At 31.3% G+C, this 22,427-nt stretch overlaps 3 protein-coding genes across 4 annotated transcripts; all 3 read left to right on the top strand.

The window, feature by feature from the left end:
* The first annotated feature begins 6,592 nt into the window (after positions 1-6,592).
* On the top strand, positions 6,593-8,557 carry LOC120219565 (BTB/POZ domain-containing protein At1g55760-like). The gene is made up of 4 exons (XM_039216391.1): positions 6,593-6,986; positions 7,359-7,504; positions 7,664-7,782; positions 7,932-8,557. The coding sequence occupies exons 1-4, from the start codon at positions 6,868-6,870 to the stop codon at positions 8,532-8,534; spliced, it is 987 nt and encodes a 328-aa protein (XP_039072322.1). The 5' UTR covers positions 6,593-6,867; the 3' UTR covers positions 8,535-8,557.
* A 6,105-nt stretch (positions 8,558-14,662) lies between these two features.
* LOC120219281 (subtilisin-like protease SBT5.4) lies at positions 14,663-19,161 on the top strand. Its single transcript, XM_039216107.1, has 10 exons — positions 14,663-14,753; positions 14,832-14,868; positions 14,948-15,045; positions 15,141-15,305; positions 15,810-15,918; positions 17,019-17,556; positions 17,639-17,736; positions 17,822-18,067; positions 18,174-18,288; positions 18,373-19,161. The coding sequence occupies exons 1-10, from the start codon at positions 14,663-14,665 to the stop codon at positions 19,135-19,137; spliced, it is 2,262 nt and encodes a 753-aa protein (XP_039072038.1). The 3' UTR covers positions 19,138-19,161.
* Positions 19,162-20,646: 1,485 nt separating this feature from the next.
* Positions 20,647-22,097, top strand: LOC120219564 (RNA-binding protein pno1-like). 2 transcript variants are annotated; one of them, XM_039216390.1, is made up of 2 exons: positions 20,647-20,745; positions 21,285-22,097. In XM_039216390.1, the coding sequence occupies exon 2, from the start codon at positions 21,307-21,309 to the stop codon at positions 21,976-21,978; it is 672 nt and encodes a 223-aa protein (XP_039072321.1). In that variant the 5' UTR covers positions 20,647-20,745; positions 21,285-21,306; the 3' UTR covers positions 21,979-22,097. The 2 variants fall into 2 exon arrangements, with proteins under 2 accessions (XP_039072321.1, XP_039072320.1); XM_039216389.1 differs by having other exon boundaries at positions 20,734-20,745; positions 21,296-22,097.
* The last annotated feature ends 330 nt before the right edge of the window (positions 22,098-22,427 follow it).

The raw sequence follows: 22,427 nt of genomic DNA, 5'->3' as shown, positions 1-22,427 counted from the left end.
ACACGAGTATGTATACGACACTCGTATGATTAATTTTTTTATTTGTTTTTCTATATATTTGGAGAATCCTTGGGGGTTTTATCCTATATCCAAGTGTCATACAAGTGTTGGACAAAAAAAGTAATAAAAATGAAGAGTTTAGACAATATAATGTAAATCTATAAACCCCAATTGTTTCACTTTATTTTTTAAAATCATTTTATATATTATATTATATACATAAGGTTATCCATGATTGAAGTATGGCTATTGATACTTGTATAAAAAACAAATTCTTTCTTGTTGAAGGCATCCTTTCCTTGTTCCACAGTGTTCCAAAATCAACTTAGAAGGACACGATACAACAATCAACTTCACGATTTGTAATATATATAGACACAAAACACTCTTGACAATATCTACCTCTTACAAAAAATTATTATTATTTAATATATATGTATCCACTCTAAAAATATTTTTGGATCTGTCACTAAAGCAGTTATGTTAAAATGATTTTTATCATTAAGCTTTCAAAATTTATAAGATGATAATTAAACTTTTGATTTTTTTATAAATAAATATGGTGTTGTCAACCATTGTTAATTGATGATAAGAAGATGATGTGGCATTTTAAACTAATAAATAATATATCATTAACTCTTCCTTTATAATTAATATTTTATTTTAGTGAACGGGTCGAGTGATCTCAATTGTTAAGAAGAAGATGATGTGTATATTATCAACGGTTAGGAAAGATGTTGAACAAATTTTATCTTATAATCACCTCAAATTATTCAAAAAATTTATTTTAGTACTTTGCTAATATTACTAAATAATAATTTTAATATATATCATTTTTAAAATACATGAACATTTGTAAAGTTAAAAAATTATAAAGTTTAAATGCTAAAAAGGATTAAAATGAATTTTTAATGTTTAAAAGGGATCAAAACTGAAATTACACTATTAAGCCAAGGGGTCCTAGGCCCCTACCAGGTTCCCTAGTGTCTGTCACTTTTATCCTTCATTCTAATTCGTACTTTTCAAAGAATTGTAGATACTAAGAATCAGATATGAAGGTAAGCTCTCTCTAATTTCTCCTACAACTCAACATATTCCTTTATCCTATAGCTCTAAGGAACATAAATGATTCTTACAACTGATATGTAAGTAATATTATGCAGCAAAAGATGGTTCTCAAGGTGCCAATGAACTGTGACAAATGTCGAACAGAGGCTTTAAAGATTGCTGCTGCTACACAAGATTGGCAATGGCATCCAATTTCCAACTTTATCGCATATATATTAATATCAATCTTTCATTTTCACTCATCTAACGATTCTAAATCTTATGTAATGCTATTATATTGAGCGTCAAAGAGAAGGAAGAGAAAAAAAATAGAAAGAGGAGAAAAAAGATCAGGAGAATACTTCGACTTTTTATACCGTGTACCCGTATCCCGATTCAGTATGTGAAAAAATATTGGTTGAATATCCATACCAACAACAAGCACCTTGTTCCATCATGTGATGTTTATGGATATATTTAGGTACCCATTAAACATATCACAAAATTCTCAAGGAAGTCGCGCATAAAATCCATAGAGAATTACTTAAGTTTTTATGTATTCTCGGTTTTAATTTAGGTTACATGTGTCATATATATTAAAGTATCATTGAAATAAAAGTATAGATATCATAAGTTGTATTTATCACTTGATGAGTTTAAATATTATTTTACTTGAAACCATACTTTCTTTTGACGTAAGCAAGTGTTTATGTTTTTATCTTTATTTAATTTAATTTGCTTTAATTTTTCAATAGAGTTACAATATGTAATTGGCTTAGTTTCTTGAAATTATGTGTTTGTATATTTCAGAATATAAATTCAATGCATATTTGTATTGATTATTAATTGAATGATTAAAGAACATTTAGAAAAGTAGGGAAAAAAACATTAAATTTTGACGTTCGTGGTAAATTATAGGCAATTGGGTCACGTACTTTTTTCTGTGACATCATTTATTTGTTTTAATCTAGTTTTCTATAAATTCTTTTTTATCTTTTTCTTTTAATTTTTATTTAGTCGACGGTGACATCAATTTTAATATTGATTATTGATCATCGGTGATTATTAGTTCTCTTATTTTTATATATTTTTTTCTTGAGTTTTTTCTTTCATTTTTGAATAAAAATCTTTGTTCTGTGACACTTTTCTGTGATCTTGTGATATGATCCTTATGGTTTTTGGTACATTTTTCTCATACATTTGAGGCCGTTTTGGTGCTCCCGCAAAGGTCCTCACAATATTTATTTTCTGGTTGATTTGTAGGTGATCACGTATAGTCAGATCTCCTTTGGTAAAATAATGTTTATCGATATAATCATGATTGTGTAGCGAAGTAGCCTGTCAGAGAGTTTAGTTCGCTCACCAGTCCTTTATCACTTCATAAAGAAATATTTTGATTGATTTGTCGGTGGTCACGTATAGTCAGATCCCCTCTTTAGTAAAATGTTGTTTATCGACATAATCAAAATTGTGTAGCGAAGTAGCATGCCAAAGAGTTTGGTTCGCTCACCAGCCCTTATCACTTCATAAAACGTCTCGTTCGACAGAGAGAATAAGTTTTTATGAAGATTACTGAATTCTTTTGATGTTTATTGTCATTCTCAAGAGAAAGATTCATTTTTCTTCGTATATTTAGGTTTAACATTTTATTTTTATATGAACTTTTTATGAATATTATTCTCATTTTCTTTTTATGCTTAAGTACGTTGTAATTTTGTTTTCTTCTATAATAAGTCCCATAGGTAAAATGTATTGCGTGGTGAATCTAGAGATTACGACATGAAAATACGTCATTAATCTAAATTAAAGCAGCCAAGTGTCACATTTGACCCTCTAATAAAATTACACCCACCCTTCCTAACTTTGAACATTATGAAACCCCATAATTCATTTGTCTTTTTCTTCTTATATGTAACGTCGTTTTCACTTGCAAGAGCATGGGCTTTTCTTTTTCTGGGAAAAAATATATTGAGGATATTTAGGCGACTGTCTAATATTAACATATGGAAGAGACTAATTATAAATATCAGACAAAAGCGGTCCAATTTATGCACTAAATCATGCCTGCCAATATCTTATGCAATACAAGTGTATCACCCAATCTTTATCATTGAAATTTTCATGACTTTTTTTTATTTTTATTTTCGTACGTTGCAATTTTACCTAATAAGTGCCCCCCAATGTATCTTCAAGTCAAACTACAAAATGATTAATTGCAACTAAACTTTGACTTTATGGTTTTTCTTCACTAATTTAATTAAAAATGGATATAGGAAAAGTGACGGATTCATCCTTGTATTAGCTTAGGTAAATGTCGATTTTAAAATCTAATTTTTTTTATTGTAATTCATTCTATTGAATATATTTATTTTGAAATATTATTTGTGTTCATTCAATAAAAATTTTATATTATTAATATATATATATATATATATATTCATCCTTAAAATTATGTCTGTCATTAATTAAAAACTATAATGCAGAGAGATTATGTGAAAATTGAAGACGAAAGTGGGTCTTCCAAATAGGTAGCCTAGTGTACACTCAATTAGTGTTTTGCATGATGATGAAGCTTGAGACATAATGCATACATACATAAAAGGATGGAGACCATTCGTTAAGTAAGTTTAGGACAGTATGTGTATATGGGTGTGATCATTTCAGATTTATTTGTCAAGATTTCTTGCAAGATAGGGTATTCCAACACTATGATTGCTGAGAAATAAAAACAAATAAAATCAGAAACTTATTAAATTATTTATGCAATTATTGAAATATATATATATATCCAATATCTTCTTGGATAAAGTATACAAATGGTCTCCTTACTATATGCAACTATTTTATTGAGTCTCTCGACTATCATTATGTTCCAAACTCATCATTTTCCGTTAAGAAAATCAATGGTCGTCTGAGCTGAATGTTAACATGTTGAATGAGATATGATAGTCATTTGAGAATATGAGATCAGATTTTATCAAATATCAGTCAGAAAATTAACGTCCAACTCAAACTGTCGTTAATTATTTAACGGAAAAGGACGAGTTTGAAACATAATAAATAGTCGATTGATCATTTTGTAGCTTTTAATAATTAGGGGACTCAAGAAAGCAACTATCTATAGTCGGGTGACAATTTTATAACTTTTATAATAAGAAGACTTAATAAAATAATATCATATAATCAAGAGATCATTTATTACAATTAAGGGTAGGAACTAAATAGACTAGATAGTGTTAATATTACTCTTTGTAATCATTGGGGTATAGCTTAACCGATGTTTTGATTTTGTGAGTAGGATGTTCATATGAAATCAGGTTGCTGATTGTTTTTGTAGCAGAACTCTATTTCTTTGGGTAATAAAATGAAATTATCCGCACAAAAAATACTGACGTTAGACCAACAATAACACATTTGGTTAAGTGTAAACAAAGGAATAAAAAATTCCAATTAACCCCTTAATATAGGTTATCAGTGCCTCCTCCATTGGTTAATCTCAAATAAAAATTGATCTTCCATTGCTCTAGTCTCATCTACAGCTTAATTTATTTCAATTAGGGATGATAATGGGTTGCACTAGGTTGAATTTTTGGTTAATTTGATCTGAACCGATAAATATATCCCTTTTACTTGAATCTAACCCGATTTGAGGAAATCTCATCTGACCCAAAATTTGACCCTAATTTTGATATAAAAAAATAGAAAAATTAGTATTATAGCAAATATCCCTAAATATATAAAGAAAGTTAATATTATTATCGCGGGTCAAGTTAAAGATTTTTTAGCTTAAATTAGAATTGACCTGAGCCAATATCATCCTTTAGAACATCTGACCCGATTAAACCTGGGTTTAAATTTTTTAAAATAATGTTATCAAATCGAGTTAGATCCTAACTTATCGAATTAAAAATGATTGTCCCTAATTTTAATGCATGCTTAAGCAAAAGGATCTTTTACTCCACTTCTCAATTGATGACACGACATCATCAAAAGGTATGAAAATGGAAAAGTTTCCATATTTAGGTACTTAATATTGAAAAAGTTATTCAAGGACTAAATTAGAAAATTCAAATTCAGGGACTAAATGCCGTTTTATCCCCTTTCCTTTCTGGGTTACATTACATCTTTGTTAGACAAAGTCGTGATGTTGGGGGAAAATTAAATAACATAAAACAAAAAAGAGGAAGAGAGGAGCACGCAAATCATTGAGTTGAATTGGGTACACGTAAACCCAGGAGTTATATTTAATTAATGGAAATAAATAAATATCTAAATTATATTTAAGTTTTATTTTAAGTATTTATTTTTATTAAAAACATTTTATTACGTTTTTATTTACAGATTACTCGTTAAAGAAAATATCCAATAAATGTTTGACACATAATATCTATTTATCTTTTTATTTTTCTTTCAACTTTTTAGAGAAAAAAGAAAAATAAATTAAAAAAATTGAACAATCCTAAGTCACAAACACCTTAATTTCATGAATTCATCTTTTTCCACATCAATTTTGATCAATGCATCTTTGCTTTTTGTTTGTAAAATTAAAACCCTAAATTTCAAAATTTTGTTCAAAAATACTTTGATTATGAAACTCATTTATACAAAAGTGAAATTAAACCCCAAACTCTAAAAAATTAGTCTAAAAGTTTATATTTATTTTTATTTTAGATGTCTATTTTTTTTATCAAAGTAAGTATTCCCATTTACTCGAAGTATTGGATACTTTCTTCTTTTCTTTTCTTTTCCTTTTTGAATAAATACATACTTTCTTGCTTTTATTCAAAATTGATCAAACAATATTAAAGAATGACCTTAAAAGACACTGTTTGAGCAGGGGCCACACCACCCCTCCCCCTAAAATTTAGTCCCTCAAGAGTTTGTGAATTACATATTAGTACAACGGTAAGTTGCATTATGACTCCTCCATGTATTTCAAATTCAATTTTTGCCTCTTTAATTTAATCATAAAATTAATGAATTGAATCTCTTTTTATTTGAGTAATCTAGGTAATTATAAAGTAATATTTTTGCAGTTTTTCCCTTAGTTAGTTGACAATACACACTTTGTAGACGCAACTACTCGAATCCAGATCCTCTAAGGAAAACATCATTCTCTTTTTTTTTATTAAAGTCACTTAATAGATTCGAATTAAATCTATCTACTTTTTAGTCATAATGCTAAAAATAGCCCCTAATATTTATAAAAATGATCATTTTAGCCCCTATATTTTTAAGCATTTTGGATCCCAAAGTTTCATTTTGGTGCAAAAAGCTCATTTTACAGATGAAAATATTAGTTAACACACTATTAACGCTATAAGAATTGCTCAATATGTTTAATTAAATCAATCTATAAATTGGAAGAATGAGATACTTTGCTTCAAAGTTGCAAAGCAACAACAAACATAAGGAGGGGCCTACTGCCAATGAATTCTACAACTAAATAGTAGTAAACCCCATAAACAGAAACGATCCAAAGGCTTCCCTTTATCTCTTTATATCTCTCTTCCCCTCTCTCTCTCTGTTTCTCCTCCAATAGGATCCTATTCCACCCCTCACTGCCGTTAACCAACACCAACATCCTCGGACCTCGCCTATCTCAAACAACGACAGTGTGTTTAATCTCTGGGGGTTTTTTTTCAGACGAATACAGTCAACAAAAGTGTGTTCGAGACTGAAAGGAGAAGTGGGTTCTGTTTTTTAAAGAATTTATGTGAAGAGATAGTAACAGTAAACCTGGGAAAGTCAGGGGAGTATCTGTTCGAAGGGATATTTGATTGTATCCATGAAATCATAGCGGCTCTGGCTTTTTCTAGGATGAGCGAATCGGCTTATAGAGTCGAAACCACTGCTCGGCTTGCTCAATGGCGGATCGACAACCTTGCCTCTTTCACTTACCGCAAATCCGATCCCTTCAAGATCGGTAAATGGAATTGGTCTGATTCTTTCTTTCTTTTTTGATTACTTTTTTTAATGAATTCATTTAAGCTTTTCATTATGAAAAACATTAAAGAATCTGAATTTTAATTCAGCAAGCAGAAAATCTTGTTTCTTTGTGGATTTTTTTTGAAGTTTAACCTTGTTTTAATGGCTTTTGTTCTGTTTTTCTTTAAAAGCATGTTCTTACTTGTTGATTAAACCCCGAATTCCAGCATAGTATGAGGACTAAACTCACAATTAGACCCCCTGATGGTATTGCAAATTTGAATGGCTTATGTTCTGTTATGAAGACAAACTTGTTCCTGTTTTGTTTTGTTTTAGTCATTGAGATTGTTCATCTTACCTTTTTGTTTTCCTTTGAAATGAAGGCATTTATCTGTGGAGAAAAACAGGGTATTGTATGTTAGATTATACCCAGAGATTTCAATTCTGACAAGAGATAATCCTCCGATCGCCTCCTTCATCGTCCGAGTTGTCAGCTCAGCCGGTGATCGGAAGGCTTTGACTCATCCGGGTACTCAACCCTCTAACTATAACAATCTTCATTTGTTATGATCCATTATAGTTTAATTTATGTTTTCTTTTCCATTGATAAAAAGTTTCAAATTTTGTCAAAGTACAAGGACTAGAAGCATAATTTGATCCTTTTTCTATTTGCTGCATCTGTTTACAGAAATTACAGACAAGCAGCTGAAGAACAACGACGATTTTGTGTGGCCGATTGAGGTTCCTTTAACAGGGAAATTCATCATCGACGTTGAATTTCTTGATCTAAAGACTGCATCTCCAAACGTAAGTCTCTAACACGATCTTCCTATAAACAAAAGATATATGTTCGTGATATGGACGGACACAAGATTTTATGTCGCGATGATAAACTTATAATATTTTAAGGTAGACGAACTTATAAAATTTTATGGTGGTTTACTGTTGATTTGCAGGGTGGTGAACCTTGCTCCATTTGGGCTGGAGGGTTCACGACAAAGCAATCGAACGAAACGGCTTTAGCATGCCTCGGTCGAATGTTAACAGAAGGGATCAACACCGACATCATCATCAATCTTTCCGACGGAAGCATCGAAGCTCACCGAGCCGTTCTAGCCTCTAGATCACCCATTTTCCACAGCATGTTTTCACATAACCTGCAAGAGAAAGAACTCTCGATCATCAACATATCCGACATGTCAACTGAAGTCTGTCGGGCTTTCCTAAGGTACATTTACGGGAACATCAAACACGAAGAATTTCGGACTCACCGGTTGGCACTTCTCCAGGCAGCCGACAAGTACGACATCCTGGACTTGAAAGAGGCGTGCCATGAGAGTCTAATGGAGGATATCGACGCGAAGAACGTACTGGAGAGGCTCCAAAATGCAAACCTGTACCAATTGCATAAACTGAAGTTGAGTTGCATGCGATATCTGGTGAAGTTCGGTAAAATATACGATATTCGAGATGATATGAATGACTTCCTGCAATGTGCAGATAGGGAGCTTATAGCTGATATATTTAATGAAGTTTTAAATACTTGGAAAGGGTTCTAAGATTCCACCGTTGTTGAAACAACAAACTATGACTTGTACACATTCTTTTGCTAAGATGGAATTCATCATGTGTCAATGTACATATGATTTTAGCACGAAGAACATTTTATGTTATAATATTAAATTACAGCTATAATACAGTGTAACAATCACATCGTAGTGTAATAGTCACATCGTAATATTGTTTAAGATTATCGTGATATCATAAACCGCATTTGTAACATCTATAATCGTGATTTCTCAACTGCAATCGCATCCACATCTTAGTACTATGCTTTGAAGAAAAAGTAGAAAGGAAAACAAGGAAGATGAAAGTAGCATGCAAAGAAAAAATGGGCAGACAAAGGGTTGGAAATACACATCATGGCCTATTGGCAGTAAATGCAGAGAAAGAAAGTCTACTGATTGACCTAAAACATCAAATCAAAATTCTCTTGGTTACACAACTGAAAACCATGAGACCTGTGCTGAAAACCATAATACCCAACTCCGAGAGAGCAATAAGAGAGAAATATGCGTATGAAAAATAAAGAGTAAACTACTACACTCCTCACTGAATTTTACTTTCTCTCTTATTTCACTCACTGTACTTTCAGCTTTTTAATTTACTCACTGAATTTTCAAATTACTCATTTTTTATCACTTTGAATTAATTTATTATTATTTTGATATGATGTAACATTTTTTATTATTATTTCATATATAAATAATTTAATATATAAAATAAAATAGACGGTGGTCGTCGACATTGGACTCTACAACCAAGATGGTCGTAAATGGTGGTTGTTCAGCCTCAAATTTTATCGATCGTTTCGTCTCAACTCCCTGAGTTCGAATCCGACCCTAGAACATGCTTCAAATCTGATAAAAAAATGAGAAAATTGAAATGTTGGTCACTGTTGCCCACCTAAGATAATGGTCATTCGGTCCTATATTTCATGGGTTGTTTTGCCTCGACCCCACGAGTCTGAATTCAACCTCCATTTTTTCAGAATATGCTTCGAAGTCCACAAATGTTTCAATCGAGATTCACATGTTTTGGGATATTTTCCAGTGAAACAACCACCAGATTCAGACTCAGGCTGTCAACGCGAGACTCTCGATACAATTTGGGATCAAATGGTTGTCAATGATCGACAATGACAAGAAATGGCGATGGTGATGCTACATATAGTGGAGAAGTGAAAATATTATTTATTTTAAATTGTTTTATATTTTGTTTATAATAAAAATGTCACGTCATAGAATAATAATAATAATAATAATAATAATAATAAATATTTTTTAGTGACCAAAGCATGAGCAATTCAAAAATTTAGTGAGTAAATTGAAAAAATTAAAAGTACAGTGAGTGAAATAGGAGAAAGTAAAATTAAGTGAGGAATGTTGTGGTTTACCCAAAAGTAAATTGTTATTTTCAAATATTTTTTTATTTAGTTAGGATTTATATTAACTAATTAGATTAAATTTTAGTGTTTTTATTTTTTTTAAATCATTTATTGATATAAAAATAAGATAAAATTAGATATGAGTAAAACATATGTGAGAGTTGAAGTGTTATTTTTGGAACGAATGATGGTTTTCGCACCAGTTGGACAGATTTGGTAATGAAATGTTTTAATGATTGTAAAGGTAATTCCTTCCAAAGCTGATTTAGTCCAATAAAGATAACGAGGTTTTTTATTTAATCCATTAGGGTAAGTCAAAATTTATTTTGGGATCTACAATATATTTTTACAATGTTATTAGAATTCGTTATGCCGACGTGACGAGTTCTAATAAAAAATATTTTTATTCAAACTCATATTTTTTTATTCAAACTCTTCACGCGAGGTGACGAGTTCAAATAAAATATAAATTTTTATTAAAATCTATCACATCGATGTAAAAAGTTAAAATAAAAAATATTTTTTTATTAAAACTCGTCATTTCGACGTGACGAATTCCGTGTCACAGTAGAAAAGACTAGATCTTAAAATAAATATTGACTTGTCCTAATAGACTAAATAAAAAACTCATATACCTTATTGGGATAATTTTGCCTCCTTTCAATGGGCTTGTGGTCTAAGACAACGTAAGCCCCTATTTGTTTCCAATTTGTGCTAAGAGATTCTCAAATCGGTCGTGCACTGGACTTGGATTTCTCCCAAGTCAAAAATGATAATAGTTAACCGACCTTATTCCCATATGTAATGGAGTAAGAGAGAGGTAGGATAGTAGGTTGCTCTCAACGTAATGGGGTAAGAGAGAGATAGGATAGTAGGCTGCCCCCAACGCCAGATTGAGAGCAGCTTCCGTAGGAGACCTTCGACAGTCAGAATTATGAATTTTCCACCATGAGACTCGATCTCACGACCACAAGGTTAAGAATTTTGTGCTCTTACCAACTGAGCTGGACGGGCAATTCTAAAAAATGATAATCGTTGATAGGATTAAATAGAATATAATAACTATTTAACGATTTATTCTTTTTAATTTAAAAAAATTATAATTAATAATAGATTGATTGTTGACCGATAATTAAGTGTTTTATCTCCGTAAAGAAGTGAAACAAAAGTAAGGTGAGATAATTTTATACAGATCTCATCAACAATAATGAATTTACTGTTTTATCCAGGCATATACGGTGTAATCGGAACAGTCTCCACCATGAAGGTGGTAAACTTGCGAATGAAATTCACTTTTTTATCCAGGCATATATACTAATATACACGAGACTTATAGTTTGGATAACGCAGTAGCTAATCTACAATCTCCATTGAATATGAAATGGGAAACACTAATAGCTGATGTCATGAAATGCAATTTCTGAGATAATTTTATTTAAATAATACTCGAATTATTGTTTTTATTGATAAAACCCTAAACTCTAAACTCTTGTGTCATGTAAGATAAAGGTGTTCCATCAAAAGAGAGCCTTACCAAAGGAGTTGCCATTAAAGGTATAAATAAATAGAGCGTTCAACGAAATATTGTTCGTGAATTTTTCTTTTTAGCGTTCATTTATTAAATTAAATAAATGAATAATTATATTAATTGGCTTATCCAAAATGAACTGAGATAGAAAGAGAAATATGACATGAAAATCTAAAAAGATAAAAAAGTTTACATGTCATTCCACGTCAACATTGATGGGTATGATTTTTTAAAAAAAAAAGTTTAGGTACTAAAGTGGTACAAAATTAATAGATTAAGGTGGTGTTTATTTTTACTGTGTAAGGTCTGCAAAGCTCTTATGTCTGCGCCGCGCAGACCACGCGCAGACATTGGACTTCGCAGACCGTTTGTTTTTTAGAAGACAGAAACTCTTCTAACGTCTGCGCGTGGTCTGCGTGACGCAGACGTGGCCTTATGTCTGCAGAAGTCTTCTAACCTCTTCAAAGAGGTTTTATATTTAATTTTATAATATATTTGATTTTGATTTTAATATCAATTTTTTAAATAAATGAAATATTAATTTTTAATATTATATTATAGATATTAATTTTAAATAAATTAAATATTAATTTTTTAATATTATATTAAAGATATTTAATTTTGTATCATATAAATTATTTTATATATTATTAAAATTTTATATTTATTTTAATTATTTTGATTTAATTTTAAATATAATATTTTTTGGATTTGTTATTTTTAAATTATATTTAAACTTTTTATACAAAATATAAGTATTTAAACCACATTATTTAATAAAAAATGATTTCATTGTTTGATAATTAAGATTTTAAAATATAAAAAATTATAAATTATGTTTTTAAAATTTTAAAATATAATCACAATTAAATAAAAAATAATCATAAAATAATTTTATAAATTAAAAAATATTTTCTAAAAATATCTTATAATTATAAAAATAAATTATGAATATATATTTAAAAAAAGTAAAAGTATTATATAATTACATATTTAAAAAAATCATATAATTTAATGATTATTTATAAATTTTATTCTATAAAACTAATAATACATGTGATTATGTAAGACTTATAATTGAATTAATAAGGTGGTGTTTGTTTTTCTAAAAAAATTATTATTGTAGTTGTATGAATTATTTAAATTTCAGTATTGTAAAACTAAAATTATTTAAATCTCAGTATTGCTAAACTCTTTTAAGTTTAAAAAATCAGTTTATTTATATTTCAGTTTATTTTAACAGTCTGCAGACGTTAAAAAATAAACAGTCTTCTTCTTACAGACTGTAGACTTTTGGTCCACATCTTTTGCTGCAGATGCCTACAGATGTGGTCCGCAGACCTTTTACCTCTGCAAAAACAAACAACACCTAAGTACTAAAAATATAATTACCCATATTAAAATAATTAAAATTAAATTCTTAAATTAGATTAATCATGGAGTGACCATTGAGTTTTTTAATATTACTAAATAAGAACAACTTAATTAATAATGTGTTTCGATGTATTGCATTAATATGTTTTGATGTGCAACGTTCAATGTAAAATCCATAATATGTTTTGATGTGCACGTTCAATGTAAATCCATCCATATTAATATTTTTTCTAAAACCCAAATTTTATAAATGGCTTAAAAAACAATTAAAAGATATATACCGTAGGGATGGGCATGGGACTCAAACCGATAAGTTCTGATCTGAATCGGGTCTTTTTTAAAAAAATTTGGGTTCGGACCAGGTCGGGTCAGTTTTTTTTTAAAGTGATGGGTCGGGTTTGGTTCAGGTTTAGGGTGAAAATACCCGACTCGAAAAATATATAATTTTACTTTATATATTTGAATAATTATAATAATACCTCTATATATTATTTTTTTCAATTAAGTCATTATTTTTATTAAATAAAAATATATTTTATTATTATTTTAGGTTGGATCGGTTTTTTAAATTATATCGGGTTGGTGAAGTATTTCATGCGGATCGGGTCGGAATGCCGATCCCTATATATACGTTGCGTTACTTGATTATTTTCTTCCAAGTTTTTATAATGACATTATTTTAACATTTTCTTATTTTATAGGTTATAGCGTAGAATTCCATATCTCCCATTCTTCTCGCACTAAGAAAAATACTATTTGGATGATTATATTGTCTTATTTTACGTGAGTCTAAATTTCGATGTTTATCTTAAAAATATAATATTTTATTATTTAATAAAAAATATTTTTCTTGTATTAAGCTTATATCAATAAACGGATAATCATATTAATTAAAAATAAGTAAAGATAAAAAAAATGTTAACTTTTAAGGCAAATAAGAAAAGATTAAAACTTTCACATGTAACTTTATTTATTTCCATGATGTAAAACTTGTTAGAAATATAAAAATATTGATGCATACACTTTTGAGCTTTCCACCTTTATTTATAGTCCCAACCCCAACAAAAATACCTTTTAGAATTTTTATTTATTTATTTTTGTTTCATGATAAATTTTGAGGTAAACTACGTATTTACTCGATCAATTATCATTTTGATTCTGTTTTGATCACTCATTATTATAAAATTAACATTGATATTGACATATCATCATAAGGTAATGCAACATCATTAAAAAAATAAATATACCACATCAACAATTTTATTTATTTTTTAACAGTGAGTGACCAAAATAGAACCAAAGTGATAGCTGGGTGACTAAGGACATAGTTTATTCTAAATTTTATTGATAATGAAAAAGGAATCCCTAAGCTTGTAGGACTGTTTAACTTTGATCTCTTCCTATAAAATCATTGTCCTATTGATAATGCACTAATTATCTCCATCAAATTTGCAGATATGTGCGCTATCTTGGCTTCAAAGAATTTATTCAGATTATCTTTCATCACATTATCAAAATATATATTTTAAAAAGTTTAAATTAAAATGTAAAAAATGGTTTTGGTGTGAATAAATTCTATGGGAATTTGTTACAAATAAATACAAAATATAATGTAATATAAATGGATAAATTCATAAATCAATCCATTCCTAAAAAGTTGCTTTGCAAAAATGGGGGAATTCCATAGCTATCCGTTATCATAGGGAAGAAGAGAATTTGTTTCCAAACCAAAAGCTACAAAAACAGAGTTTAAAAACAGGGGAGAGAGCAGAGTCCCTTCACACCATCTCTTTCACAAAGAAGGAGATTGAAATAGTTTTCTTAAAGCAAACAAAGCAATGGGGATTTCTTCAATGCTTTCTCCTTTGCTGTTACCGGTCTTCTTTTTTTCTCTTTTGCAGACTCCAACTTTTGCTTTGAGAAAGGCGAGTAAAGCTTCTTCAACTATTATTATTATTATTATTATTTGTTTGATTCTTTGTTTCTTACTTCCAAGACTGTTCACAGATTCTCATTACGAATTACTGGGTTCATTTGTGGGAAGGTATATAATTTGATGATTACATGAAAATGTTCTCATTTCCCCTCCTTTTTAATGCATTCGTTTCAATTTACTTCCACAGTACTGGAACTGCTAAGGAGAGAATTTTCTACTCGTATACTAAGAACATCAATGGTTTTGCGGCTATCCTTGATGAGGAAGAAGCATCACAGATTGCAAGTGAGAGTTTTTCAAGTTCTTCAATTTTGTTTACTCTTTCTTTGCTCTGTTTTCTTTTTCATAATCCCTCATTGTTCCATCATCTGTCGATGTAGAGCACCCGAATGTGGTTTCGGTTTTTTTAAACAAAGGAAGAAAGCTTCACACAACACGATCATGGGATTTTCTCAGATTGGAGAGAAATGGAATTGTTCCTTTGGATTCTCTCTGGACGAAGGCAAGATTTGGCGAAGATACAATCATTGGAAACCTTGACACTGGTAAAGTTTGTATCTTTTTTCCCATATTTCTTTCGGCAGTTTTGATTATCCATTATCATTCATTTTTTTGCATGAAACTTTGCGTTTTTGATTTGATGTTTACACGTTTAAAAACGAATCATTTAATCAAATATGCCTCTTGCTAGTTGACTATGATATTGTTTTGACTTAATCATTAACAAAAGAGTTTCAAATGATCTTAAAACTAATGCAGATTTATTAATTTGAATGGGGAAAAAACTCAGCTTTTTGCCATTAATCTGCAGAATAATTCGATCATTTGTTTTGAATAATTCGATCATTTTTTTAACATTATATCAATATGACAGTGGTAGGGTCAACAGCAAATAATTTTTGACTATACAATACATGCTTTTTTTTAGCTTCCTTTTTTCTTTTATATTATGTATGCCACTGTTTGCTTGTCAATGGCTACCATGTTTTGACATATTTCGGCTAAAAAGTAATTGCTTTTCCCCCTTTAATGGCTTATCTGATGTATAGGAGTCTGGCCGGAATCTAAGAGCTTTAGTGACGATGGCATGGGACCGGTCCCGGCTCGTTGGCGAGGGTCTTGTCAACGTGGCGCCGATGTTCCTGTTCATTGTAACAGGTTAATATCGCTTCCTCAAAACAACTTTTAAGATTAAGGATATAGTGATTGTTCATTATTGAAAGCTTTATTGCAAACTGCAATATCATTGCTAAATTTGGGAAATCATTATTGAAAGCTTTATTGCAAACTGCAATATCATTGCTAAATTTGGGAAACCAGGAGTGCTTTTGAAGGGAATATATATTCATTTAAAGTAATGTTCATACATGCAATAGCTACCTCAATAATGAGGCAAAGTTTTTGAAAGGAGAAAGGGCCCATTCTTTGAAGTTTTTCTAAAGTGGTGCCTCTGACCCTCTTTTTTATGGTTTATGGACTGATAGTGGAATTCATATGTGAATCTCACATCCATTCTGTTTTTTTAAATGAATATATATAAATATAACTTGCTTTCAAATTCTATAACATTATTGCATTTCATAGTATTTTCCCGCCATTTCTTTTTTTCCCTTTGTTTATTGTTTCTTTTAATTTGTCTCTGCATCTCTTTGACTTCTACATTTTCCTAGTTATTGCTTGTTTATTCACACGTGATTTCCTTTGTGTCCTGCTTTATTTATTTATTATCATTTTCCCTACCACATGCTTGACAGTCAAGTTAAGTAAGCAAATATCTGGGTTCATTAATCTATATTCACTATTTACCATGATCAAAATCAACGTATGTTATTTTAAAGTTTTTTTAAGTGATCTCTGCTGTCTTCTGAATCAATGCACATGGTTTTGATTCTAAGTTGGCAAAATCATCAATCATGGCTTTTAGGTTCTCTCTCTTTTTTTTAAAAAAAAACTATGTTTTATGCATATATATGACATATATTTGACTATAGATATAGGATGTAATTCTTAAAATAACCTTAAATACTATTTTTTTAAAAAAAATGGACTATCCATCACCATCACCATCTATTCTTACACTGTTCTTACACTGATGTTGACAGTTAACCATGGAAATCATGAAGTCATAATTCTTATTGTTTTCTACCTTTTTAACCTCTTTTTTGTGCAGCACAATGGCTTCTTATCTTACTTTCTATTAGGTAAAACTTGTTAGCTAAGATAACTTTCTTCAATTGATCTTTTGTTAAAATTTTCAGGAAGCTGATCGGAGCTAAGTACTTTAACAAAGGCTACTCCGCTTTTGTCAGCGAAAAACTAAATGCAACCTTTGAGACTGTAAGGGACCACGACGGCCATGGTTCCCACACTCTATCGACAGCAGGCGGCAACTTTGTTGATGGTGCTAGCGTTTTTGGTCATGGCAATGGTACTGCAAAGGGAGGTTCTCCTAAAGCCCGTGTTGCTGCTTATAAAGTGTGTTGGCCACCCATCGATGGTAGCGAGTGTTTTGATGCAGACATCGTTGCTGCCTTTGATGCTGCTATAAGTGATGGTGTCGACGTGCTTTCTGTATCGTTGGGTGGCGGTCCATCTGAGTTTTTTGAAGATGGTACTTCTATCGGTGCCTTCCATGCTGTCAAGAAAGGGATTTCTGTCGTTTTTTCTGCTGGAAACTCTGGACCGACTCCAGGAACTGCGGAGAACTTGTCGCCATGGATGTTTACCGTTGGTGCTAGCACACTTGACAGGGAGTTTACGAGTTATGTTGAGCTAGGAAATAACATGCGTCTCAAGGTATGATAATTATGTGCTGGTTAATAACTAATTTCATCTCTGTATTGTTTGCTTCTTGTTCTTATTGTATATCCTTTGTCAGGGAGTTAGCCTTGCTGCTGCAACATTGAAATCGAAAACTCAGTATCCGCTTATCAGTGCCGAACAGGCCAAAGCGGCCAGCGCCTCTGCTAGTGTTGCGTAAGCTTACTCCTGCACCCTGGAACTGTAACTCTGTATCTTTTTTATATCACTCGATTAACAGCTTATGTTTTTTTTCATGCAGTATCCTATGTCAAGCGGGATCATTGGATCCCAAAAAGGTTAAAGGGAAGATATTAGTATGCCTTCGCGGAGATAACGCAAGAACCGATAAAGGAATGCAGGCTCTTCATGCAGGTGCAGTCGGTATGGTTCTAGCGAACGATAATAAAAGTGGAAAAGAAATTATAGCTGATCCTCATTTGCTTCCGGCTACTCACTTAAATTACACTGATGGTCTCACAGTTTTCGCATACATCAATTCAACCAAGTATCTTTCTTACTTCTACTTCAATCTACTTCACGTTTTATTGCTTTTCCTCCATAATAACTCATTCGTGTGTGTATATATATATATATATTTGATCATATGATAGGAACCCTACAGCATATATAACACCAGTTAAGACAATATTGGACGCAGAGCCTGCACCATTTATGGCTTCTTTCTCTTCTAGGGGCCCCAACATTATTGATCCAGCAATCCTCAAGGTAAACCTGCAATGATATAACTGCAAGTTTACACATACACATCACTGAATAGAAAAATCTAACGTTATTCATGTCTGTTTTTAGCCGGATATAACTGCACCAGGAGTGAGCATCATTGCTGCATACTCTGAAGCAGTCGGACCAACCGAAGACGACTCCGACAAACGAAGAATACCCTTCACCTCAGAGTCTGGAACTTCCATGTCATGCCCCCACGTTTCTGGTATCATCGGCCTTCTCAAGAGTCTCCACCCTGATTGGAGCCCTGCTGCTTTAAAATCTGCCATCATGACCACCGCAAGAACTAGAGACAACACCTTGAATCCAATGCTCGATTCAGACAACAAAAAGGCAACCCCATTCGAATATGGTGCAGGACATGTGAGAGCGAACCGTGCAATGGATCCCGGTCTTGTCTACGACTTAAACGTCGATGATTACCTGAACTACTTGTGTGCTCGAGGCTACAACCAGACCATGATACAACTGTTCTCAGACAAGCCATTCTCATGCCCGAAATCAAACAGTGTTACAGACTTGAACTACCCTTCCATAACAGTCCCTGAATTCAAGGGCTCAGCCGCTATTAGAAGGAAAGTTAAGAATGTAGGTATGCCGGGGACATATTTAGCCCATGTCAGATCGCCCGTCGGAGTTACGGTTACGGTTAAACCATCGAGATTGACGTTTGAGAAGATTGGTGAAGAGTTGAAATTTGAAGTGACATTTAAAACAAAGAGGAAAGTTGTAGGATCATCAGCAGGTGATGAAGGGTATGTATTTGGGTTGTTGACATGGTCAGATGGGTACCACTATGTTAGAAGTCCCTTGGTGGTGAAGCATAAGTAGATTTTGTTTTCATTTTTTAAACTATTGGGGGTTTGATTATACTTCTCATTCCATTCATTAGGTGAAAAAGGTTTAGAAAGAAATGTCATATTGAAAATAAATAATTAAATAGAATGATTGTTTTTTAGTTTTTTTATTCTTACGGAGACGTCAATATTACATTTTAATACATTTTTAACTCGTAAATTTGAGGTGAATACAATGTAGTATATATTCAAAGATTCTCAACTCTTTAATAAGGTGATTGCTCATATCCTTACACACATGATGTTCAAATCCGATATCTCAAAGGAAAACAAGAAGTCTTTTAAAGACTGAAATCACTTGGTTCATACGATGATATAATATATCTTAAATATAAATTTTAGTAAAAAATTAACAAAACCTGATCTAATTTAATAGTTGGATGTTGGATCTCTATGCAAGATGGTATCATATGTCACTATCGTATTGGTGAAATAAAATTAAAGAAAATTTAGATGATTATACATTCCATAATCGAATTGATTAAATAAAAGTATTAAAGAAAATATATATGAACAGTTGATGAGGAGAAAGAAAAGGAGAGAAATTTGAAAAAAAATTAAAAAATATTGTGTCATAAATATGAAAAAAAAAACATTAGTGACATTTTTACTTAAAAGAAATATTAGTTCAGTAATAATTAAAAAAATAGTAATAACAACCCCTTATCTAATCAGTTTGGGCTTGATTTACAAGGCTATGGACTACAATTACAAACAAAAATAGAGTTCATTTAATCAAAGCCCAAAATTTAAAGCACAGTTTCATAAGTACCCATAAAGGTGTGTTTGGTTGGGGGAATGTGAGATTTTCATGGGAATAGAATCTATATTCCCCCGTTTGGTTGGTCGGGAATGTCATTCCCGGTAATCTTACATTATCAATAGTGGATTTTTTTGGGTATATTACTGGAAATGTCATTACCTCATTTTCCTTAGGTATTGTTGGATTACCGGCAATTTGGTCTAAAATGCCCTTAATTTTTTTTCTTTCAAAAATATTCTTAATCTGTCATTGAATAATAAAAATTCTACGAAAGTTAAATTACAAATTTATCGTTCAACTATTTTAGATTTACAAAAGAAGTCTATAATTAAAATTTTATATGAAGTTCAGGAGTTAAAATAAAATTTTATAATTTCATTAAATCTTTTTATATTTTCAATTTTGTAAAATGAATTTTATGATTTTTTTTTAAAATATATAAATATTTTTTAACTTGTTAAAAAAACAAATATATAATAAGGATAATTTGATCAAATATACATTCCAATAATATTTTATTCGTTTAACCAAATATGATAATCTTACATTTCTACTAAACCAATTAAATATAAAATACAACATTGCCGGTAAACATAAACATATTCATGATAATCTTTTATTTTCAAACGTACGGTAAGGTTTAGGGTTTTAAAAGATTTCCGTACTCAGTTTGCGGTTATTCTTTCTTCGTGGTTGTTTGACGCTGCTTATGGCTTCCAGACTCCCAGCTAAATTCGATTGAGGCATCGGTGTACCTTAGCGATCTTCTCTCTTTTGAAGGACCAATTCTGCCGAATTAGCCTTTCAAATCCAGTCCAGGTCAGCTCAACCTTTTGATTCCTATATTTCTTCGTTTTCAATTCCAATGATTTGGGATTTACTTACATGTATTGATGTTTCCAAAGAGATCAACTTTTCTCCAGTTTTTAATTTGGGTCTATGCAAGATTTGTTCTTTTGGGTATTATTGAAGTTTCTATTGTTATGAATTGTGATGTTTAGAGATGAAGAATTTAATAAAAGTAACATTGTTGATGCCATTACATTTGTTCTTTTAGATTTAATAGTGTTCCTTTATTAGGATAATATCTTATAGGCATGTTTGGAAGAACCAAACTGAATTAGTTTATGCGTTAATGGAAATTACGGGATGTTATTTAGAAGTAAAAAAAAAAAGAGAAATTATATTTACAGAAAACAATGATGAAAAATCGACTTATATGATTGAACTATCGGATTTGGGTTTTACATCCATGCTTTGAGGTATTTCTTATAATTGATGATGATGTTTTTGCCCCCTTGAATGTTTTACTTTGAACATTGATCATAACTTGAGCTTTTTTGTTATTTCTTATTCAGACTCCAACTAGCTTTTGTTAAGATGTCTACCGAAACACCTGCCACCATGGAGATTGAATCATTGCCTTCTGAATCTAAACCCGAACCAAATACATTGCCCCCAAAGCCAAAATTCGAGCCTCTTAAGGCTCATGAGATGTCTGATGGTCGAGTCCAGTTCAGGAAGGTTTCAGTTCCGCCTCATAGGTATTCACCTCTCAAGAAATACTGGTTGGATATCTATACTCCAATTTATGAACAGATGAAGGTCGACATCCGTATGAATCTCAAAGCTCGGAAGGTTGAATTGAAAACGAGACCTGAGACGCCCGACATTAGTAACCTACAAAAGTGTGCCGACTTTGTCCAGGCTTTCATGTTGGGTTTTGATGTTCCAGATGCCATTGCTCTTTTGAGATTGGATGAGCTATATGCGGAATCCTTCGAAATCAAGGATGTCAAAACACTTAGAGGAGAGCACTTGTCTCGCGCCATAGGAAGATTATCCGGGAAAGGCGGTAAAACGAAGTTTGCCATTGAGAATGCTACAAAGACTAGGATTGTCATTGCTGATACCAAGATTCATATACTGGGATCTTTTGCCAACATCAAGATTGCTAGGGATTCTCTTTGCAGTCTCATTTTAGGTTCCCCTGCTGGAAAAGTTTACTCGAAACTTAGACAAGTTACTGCTAGATTGGCAGAAAGGTTTTGATCTTTGTTATTTGGAATATGTCTGAGATTTTGTTCTCTGAGTAGTTGATTTGTAAGAGTTATCTACAATGAACCCTTGAAGGGAAAAAAATGAATGAAGAATATGATAGATCAACATGATAGAGTGTGCTTTAGAGAGAGTATTTTCAATCAAAGTTATGATTGGGAGGCATTGAGTGATATTTTTGTAAACTACCCTTATAATGCTTGTTGAATTTTATCACAATGGAACTTAATTGATTATGGTGTTTTGTAGGTTTACAATCAAGTTAAGTAATGAGAAGCTCGAACTTGACTCAAAATTTATTGAATACGATTCTGAAAGTTGAATTAAGCTGGAAGTAGGATCAAATTATCTAGTTAGGTTCAATTAAGTTTATGTAGACGATTTTTCAGCGGATTGGTTTTGAGTTTGAAGTGCACATGGATTAATGCAAAATATAAGCTTGT

The sequence above is a fragment of the Hibiscus syriacus genome, unplaced genomic scaffold (genome assembly GCF_006381635.1).
Source record: "Hibiscus syriacus cultivar Baekdansim isolate YM2019G1 unplaced genomic scaffold, ASM638163v2 tig00110206_pilon, whole genome shotgun sequence".
In the NCBI taxonomy this organism is placed as follows: domain Eukaryota; kingdom Viridiplantae; phylum Streptophyta; class Magnoliopsida; order Malvales; family Malvaceae; genus Hibiscus; species Hibiscus syriacus.
The sequence above is the reverse complement of the archived record's forward strand: the minus strand, read 5'-3'. Positions and strand labels throughout refer to the sequence as shown.

Coding starts and splice junctions, on each gene's coding strand:
- LOC120219565 (XM_039216391.1), top strand. CDS start 6,868: ATGAGCGAATCGGCTTATAGAGTCGAAACCACTGCTCGGCTTGCTCAA. Junction 6,987..7,358: donor AAGATCGGTAAATGGAATTG/GTCTGATTCTTT, acceptor TTTGAAATGAAG/GCATTTATCTGTGGAGAAAA. Junction 7,783..7,931: donor TAAAGACTGCATCTCCAAAC/GTAAGTCTCTAA, acceptor GTTGATTTGCAG/GGTGGTGAACCTTGCTCCAT.
- LOC120219281 (XM_039216107.1), top strand. CDS start 14,663: ATGGGGATTTCTTCAATGCTTTCTCCTTTGCTGTTACCGGTCTTCTTT. Junction 15,306..15,809: donor CATTGGAAACCTTGACACTG/GTAAAGTTTGTA, acceptor TCTGATGTATAG/GAGTCTGGCCGGAATCTAAG. Junction 18,068..18,173: donor GCATACATCAATTCAACCAA/GTATCTTTCTTA, acceptor ATCATATGATAG/GAACCCTACAGCATATATAA.
- LOC120219564 (XM_039216390.1), top strand. CDS start 21,307: ATGTCTACCGAAACACCTGCCACCATGGAGATTGAATCATTGCCTTCT.